The 7,065-nt window shown below is 38.1% G+C and overlaps 1 protein-coding gene across 1 annotated transcript; it reads right to left on the bottom strand.

The window, feature by feature from the left end:
* Positions 1-3,868: 3,868 nt before the first annotated feature.
* LOC147317938 (sperm-associated microtubule inner protein 10-like) lies at positions 3,869-6,517 on the bottom strand. The gene is made up of 4 exons (XM_086315360.1): positions 6,127-6,517; positions 5,326-5,434; positions 4,082-4,254; positions 3,869-3,966 (listed from the first exon to the last, which is right to left on the bottom strand). The coding sequence occupies exons 1-4, from the start codon at positions 6,156-6,158 to the stop codon at positions 3,921-3,923; spliced, it is 360 nt and encodes a 119-aa protein (XP_086171486.1). The 5' UTR covers positions 6,159-6,517; the 3' UTR covers positions 3,869-3,920.
* Positions 6,518-7,065: the final 548 nt, after the last annotated feature.

The raw sequence follows: 7,065 nt of genomic DNA, 5'->3' as shown, positions 1-7,065 counted from the left end.
TCCTGAAAACTGGAGTATGAGAAATGAGTAACACCAGCATCAAATGTTGGTTGGCTTTTGTGAACTGTGAGTTGATGATCTGATGCATTTGCCTTTCCTGTAAATACAGAAGTTCTGGTCTTGAAAATATTTAAAAGCAAAATGTGGTTTTCATAAAAAACCGTGCAGAACTGCTAATTGAGCAGTGTTTGCTTAAACCTGCAGTCTTGCTATCAGCTCATCACTGGTTTTGACAGGAAATAGCAGTGTGCCAGGATGTTCTGATAATGACTGAGGTGCAGGCGCAAAGCTGTCTTTACTATGTGAGTTGATGTTTATTATATAAACCTGGCTTTCCTTTGAGTGTCCCTGGGTGTTTCTCTTTTATTTTGTTTTACATGATTATGCTTTCAGAGCCCAACAAATTTTTTTACACTGTTTTTTTTTTTACTTTGTTTTAAAGACAATCGTCATCTTAGAAAATATACAAAAATAATCTTGATTTTATTTTACATAATACTCATAATACTTTATTTAGCTTTAACAACTGGGATAATTCGACTCCTGAAAGTAGATAAGACACAAATCATTCTAGATCAGGTGCCCAAGTGGGCTGGACCATGAAAAGTACAATGACTTATATAATGATGATGATGGTGTATAGATATAATTCATATGGATAATATATTAAAACAAATTATCCATCCACTCTCTTTCACTTAACCAATTCAGAGTTACAGGAGGCCTGGAGTCTATCCCAGCTGCCACAGGGTGATAGGCAGGAAACACTCTAGACAGGTCATCAGTCTGTTGTCGGTCTAACAGACAGAGATTCACGCCTATGACCAGCTTAGAATGGCTTAACTTAACCTCACTAACCACTTTGGACTGTGGGAGGAAGCCAGAGCACCCAGAGAGATGTCATCAGGATTAAACTTTTTAGATTCCTGTAGACTTGCTGCTGTAGGCTGAAGCTACTGGTGGATTTCCCATGATGGACTGAGACCTTCTCCTTCACTCCCCATGTTTTATAGACCTTTGTTTAATACAATGAACTTTTTTTCTTGTCTCTTCTGTAGTTGTTTCTTATTTGTGGTCTCTCTATGCTCCTCTTTTGTCTCCTTCCATTTCCCTCATCCCATATCAGCCTTCCAAGGCTTCTTCCTGGTTCTCTTGGTGGTCTTCCTGTTAGAAGAGAATTCTTCCTTTACACTTTTTCCAAATGTTGCTCATAGGAGAACATCTGGTTGATGGTACTCTCACTGACAATGTACAGTCTTTACTTATGCAATTTAAAGGTAAAGATACCCCCACAAAATCTACACCAGTACTGGTGTAGATTGTCCTAAAATATAGACCCGAAACCACGTGGTTTCGGGTCTATATTTTAGGACACATTTCAAAAAAGTGACTGACTCCTCACAAAAAGTCCCATCATTATCACTTCAGGTTAAGCTTTGTTTAATCTGTTCAAACATCTCCTCCCTCCACAGACACAAATCATCAGCCAGTCACAGCTAAACCAGGGCACCAGGTCATCTGGCATTAAGACTGACCCTGAAACTGTTTGCAAGGCAAGAAAGTGCAACGAAACAGTTCTAGGAAATAACAAGTTAAGCTCAAACAAGGATAAGACTCACGGATGGGAAACAGTTGTGCAAACCATAGATGAGTAATGTTTAACACTTCTCAAAGAAAAACAAAATGATTGGCCGGGATTAACAAACATTCTTAGAGCTTTTAACTGAGCCTAAAATGTGATTTTATGGATTAAGGAAAGTTCGAGCAACTCTGAGTAGGGAAAGGAGCAAGAGTTTTATCTTCAACACAAAAAGTAGTGACAATGATCTAATAGTTAATGGTCATAAAAAAATAACCTTATCATACAATCTCTGTTTACACTGCATACTGCAATTATCAAAACTTTCATGCAGTGAACATCTCTGTTGAATAAACTGGAAGCAAGACTCCGGCCTGTTAAAGGTTAGATTGTTGTAATGGAGTGAAGCAGAAAAAGAAAGCAGCATAACACAGAAATACTTAAACAGAGTACATTAAAACTGTACTTCAGTAAAGTACTTGAGCAAATGTACTAAGGTGCATTCCACCACTGCTCTGATCCATGCTCTCACTCAGAGTGTTGGGCACTCTCAGATTAACAGTTTATATTTCAGGGGAACTCAGGTTAAAAGGCTCTGAAAGATCCAAGTCATCATTCCTGTTCTGTTTGCATATTTCACATTTTCAGTCGTCCTTTCTTGTGGTGAGCGCCGCACTTTCTGCCCTGATTGAGACGTTGTATTCAGTGAGAGAGCTGATGAGACTGACCCGTGCACAATTTAATCTGTAGCATTTAACAGCATTGGAAAGCTGTTTCCCTTATTTTGTATTTACTGTTTGCCTAATACTAAATACTTTAATGTGAAAAAATACTTTTTCACAGTGTGTACATGTATACATTAAACAGTTGTTTCTTCATATTCTGTTGATAGATTTATTTAATACTGAAAGTTTTTGAGACATTTTAAATAACTAGTGCGACACCGACTCTGTCTGTCTTGGTTTCTTTCATATTACTGTTGTGAATTAATCACTACATGTTAAACATGAACATGCCAGCGTTGTCCATTCAGTTTGTTTTTTCATGTTGTATAATAATCTGAGCCTCTGAAGCAGCTCAAGCTAATTTTACACTGCAGGACACAAACAGTCCACTTTGATCTTAAGTGGCCTGGAGCAGTGAAACTCCCTTTTCTGCTAGTGTAAAACCATAATATACATTTAATGAACTTAATATAAGGAAAAGAAGTACAACTACAAACAGAGGTCTCTTTTTTCTAATGTCATGCTGCTGTAGCAAATGTAAGAAATCCATCAGCATGACTCTTTGGACAAACAAACAGAAAACGCTCAGATTTCTGTAGTAAATAGTGGAAAAAAAGGGAGCTTTTCTGGAATTTTATCGTTTGTCTCTAAACATGATATTTTGGTGTTGAATGAATGGGGAAGGTGTTCATCAGTAGCCAAAGCTGTAAAACTTGTGAAAATACACTTAAAAGTCCAAAATTTATACCTTCCTTAACATTTTCCAAAGCCGTCCTGTTGACTGGAGTCTTTGCTGGGCTGACTGTGGCCCCCGGGCCTTATGTTTGACTCCCCTGCTCTAAAGCTTAAACAAGATAAATTTTATCAGATTGTGCAAATACTTTGTTTGCTCTCTTGGAGAGGAAACACTGGCAGCATGTTGTCTCCTTTGCTTAACAAAACTTTCAAAGCTCTTAAAATCCTTCCTACCTGCTCCTAACAGGTTTCCACCTGAACTCTTCTGGGGGCAAGGATGCTTTGGGAATAACATTTATCTTTACCAGGATTTACTATTCTAACTTTCGGGGGAAATTCTTAGAAAGGATCATGATTAATAGAGTTTTTCTTAGAATTTCATCAATAGGAAGCTTTGTGAGCCTCCCTGTCCCTGAGCACAACTTTACCACCTTAAAACCTGAAGTTAATGAAATCTGATAAGACAAGCAGAACAATGGGCCCATTAATGGACACTCAAGCCTGAGTAAGTGCGTGTTTTCTCTTCTCAGAAGGAGCGTTTAACACGTTTAAGGTCAAATTATCTGTTTTTTTTTATTTGTTTGCTTTTTTATTTGTTTTATTTTCACTTTTACTCCTGGTGCTCACAGTTCTTATGTCCTTCATTGACCCTGTCTCCACCTTTATTTCTACCTTTCTTTTTTTGTTTTTATGGAAGAAGCTTTAAAGTTGTTCAAGTCTTCTTACTCTTTACTAGCGGCTCAAGTTCAGCCAAAGAAATACTTAAACTCAAGCATTTCTGCTACATTTATATTTTGGATATTAGTACAAAACACACAGGATTCAGAGCTTTGTTTCTATATCAGATATGCATGTTTTATTGGTGTTTCTGTGATCTGTACTCAGGTTTGGAAAAGCCCTCTGGTCGTCACCGCAGAGCTGTTATACCTGTGAGGAGAAAAGTAGCAAAGATTTTATTTTATTTTAAGCAAATCGTCCAAAAATTTATTGGCATAGGTGGTTACAGCTGGCCTTTTCTCAGTCAGTCTCTGTGGGGTTTCACCTGGAGAAGTGGGAGGAGCAATGAGCGGGCAGTCCTGTCTGGCTGAACGGAGGTGAGGAGGAGGAAGAGGTGGTTCTGTAGGCGGAGTCCTGGCTGTGGCAGAGACGTTCTCGACCACAGAAACACAAAGACTCCTCAAGAGGAACCATGGGGATCCCCGCCAGAGCTGCGTTCTGAGCAATCGTACCATAGTTAACAAAAAGTGAGAAAATCAGTTTAGTTCACTGACATAAAAATACAAACCGACTTTTAGGAAAAGGGGAAATGAAACTGAATCAATGGGAAAAAGTTTTGGTTTTTTTTTACATTTACATGACTTTCACAACAAGCCCAAGGAAGCTTTTTCTTAGTGAGACTGCACTATATACATGCCTGTGTTTATACTTTATACTTAATTAATTAAAACGATATATATATCTTAATACCAAAACAGCCAGTATTAAAAAAGATGACAATTTGAAAGCTAACGTGTAACAAGCTTCAACAGGAAAAAGAAAGCTATAAAGAGCAAACTTACTCTAAGTGAAACTTCATAATAGATCCTACTTTCCTGACATTCCTCATGTAATTTTTCTGTATTTAGGGTGTCATTTTCAACTTAATATGACTTGCACCTCTTAAGGTGGTGTGTGGACAAGAGGCATTGTAATGATTAGGCCTTTCCCATTCAAGCTGCTCTTGAATGCTCCTTTACTCACAGGGGTCACCTGAGTTTTACACCAGACGCCCTTCTTCATGCAATCCCAAATGGATTTGTCTCCTCCCAGGATAAAATCAGGGATCTTTCATTTGTTAGGTGAATGAGTAAACTACCACACTATGGAGCCGCTAGACCTTTGTCATAAAATGTTTTAATTGTTCGCTACATTAAAAAAGCTTACATTTTCCTTTAAAGCATTAAGCTGTTAACCCTTCTACTGGTAAGCATTTTTGTGTAGAAAAGTTATGCAGTAAATGTTGGGAAATTACACAATATGTCACACACTTTATTATGAGAATATTTTTCTAAACTTCCACCCATGTACCCTATTCTGCTTATCTGGTTCAGCCAGCTGCCACAGGGCAAGAGACACACTCCACAGAGCCAGATGATGGAGTCGTCCTACCCATCACACACCACGCTGTCCTTAGTTTAAAACCCCCCCAAAGCAAATATAAATTTAAAAAAAAAATACAAACCAATAATAACATTGTTTCTGCCATAAAGAAATCTGATTGGATGTGTTCTCCTGACTGACACCTGCCTTCATCAGGAGTCTCCGGTTCTTCATGTCCTGCTTCCACGGCATCACGTAGAGTTTGGGGATCATTGGATGTCGGGCTGAAAATGTTGGGACGTGGCATGATGATCGTCTGGGAGTAAATAGAACAGGATATGAGGTGTGGCTTTTGGGCACTCTGGAGGATTCATGCAGTTTGGTTCAGTTTATCTGCTAGTTTGTAAAGTTTAGAGACAACTAAAGGAGCTGCAGTTTTGGTGTTGCTGTGCTGCAAAGACTGTGCCTCTTAGTGTTAGTAGATAAGCCTGAGGAAATGGAAGTGCAATGCAATCACGTTGGGTCATTTTTTTTTCTAAATTAGTCCCAGTAATCTCTATTGAATTAAAAAAAAAAACTTGATTTAAAGTCAATAATGAACTGCCTGCTTCCTTGAATATAGTTTCCTTTGGTTCACAGACTCCACTCCACCCCAATACAGTCTGAAACACTGGGAGATGGTTGCAGTTACTCTCCATATCAGAAGAACTAAAATAGATTCTTGAAATAAGATAATGCATCTAAAATACATTCAGAAAAAAAGGGAACATTTTCTGATTTTACACATATTTTTGTACAGATTTTATTTTCGGTAACAAACCATTTAATGTACTAAATAAAACAGATGGTATTAACTTCTTGTATTATTTGCTGTTACACTGAAAAGCGGGACTCATTTGTTGAATCGGACTGTGCAGAATGCTGGTTGGAGAAAGGAAGTACGTCCGTGCATTTAATAACACTTTACAGCTCTGTGTTCAGTGTGAAATAATCAGAAAATGTACTTACTCGTGCTGGTCAGCGCTCCCTGTGTCAGCCATGTTTGTTGACTGTCAGAGTCACCATAGAAACCCTCATTCCCCCCAGTGCATTATGGGTCTTGGGTAGAATTACAAGTAGACACTTTGGGGCTGTTTGTGTAACTTCAGTCAGCGATGGAGAAGAGCAGCGAGTAATTTCTGTTTCCTACATCACATACACTGTAACTCAGGAAAAAAATAAAACACCACCAACTGAAGCTGTGTAAAATGGATCTTTGAGGAAATAAATTAAGATTTAGCAACTGGATAACATACAGTAGGACTGATGGAAGAAAAAATATTAATGTGTTTCCCTCTTACAGCTCCACATCATGTGTTTCTTTGCTGTATGGTCATATCGTCATTTTTTAAACTTCACCTGAATGTTTTTGTCCTCACTGTTAGATTTTGGAAACCAGATACTCCAAGACAGGGATGAATCTGGATGATCATCACACTGCATGGCTGTCGTGTCTTTTTCATTTTAATAGGACCATAAATCACGAATTAAACATAATGCTGGTGTTTAATAAGACTGAGAACTAGTGACTGAGACCATAAACTAACCAGGAAACCGTTTACTGTGGTCACAGAACCAGGAAGCATAGGATTATTTCGCCATAGACCTCTATGTAATCTCATTGTAACCAGAGGTGTTTCCCTTAGGACACTTGAGCTTTGGCTTTACTTGTTTTAGACTCTAAAGTGACACTCAGCTTTTATTTACAGTTTTGCACAGAAGTTAATCCAGAGTAATACTGGCTAAAATTGGTAGCCTTTAACTCATCGGCCCTGCACCCGGCATGCTAAGGGATTGATTTTGGGACTAGCTATAAAAATATATGCACACAACAAATAAACCTTTCTAAATTTCTGTAAAAATGTGAGTAAAGTTTTCTGTAAGTTAAGTTTGTTTTTTAAAGGTTAA

Source organism: Aulonocara sp. 'chitande type north' Nkhata Bay, linkage group LG12 (assembly GCF_057382095.1).
Source record: "Aulonocara sp. 'chitande type north' Nkhata Bay isolate Kocher_YH1m ecotype deep benthic linkage group LG12, A_spYH_male_GT1.1, whole genome shotgun sequence".
NCBI classification, from domain to species: Eukaryota; Metazoa; Chordata; class Actinopteri; order Cichliformes; family Cichlidae; genus Aulonocara; species Aulonocara sp. 'chitande type north' Nkhata Bay.
Note: the sequence above shows the minus strand (reverse complement) of the source record. Positions and strands in the feature narration are given on the sequence as shown.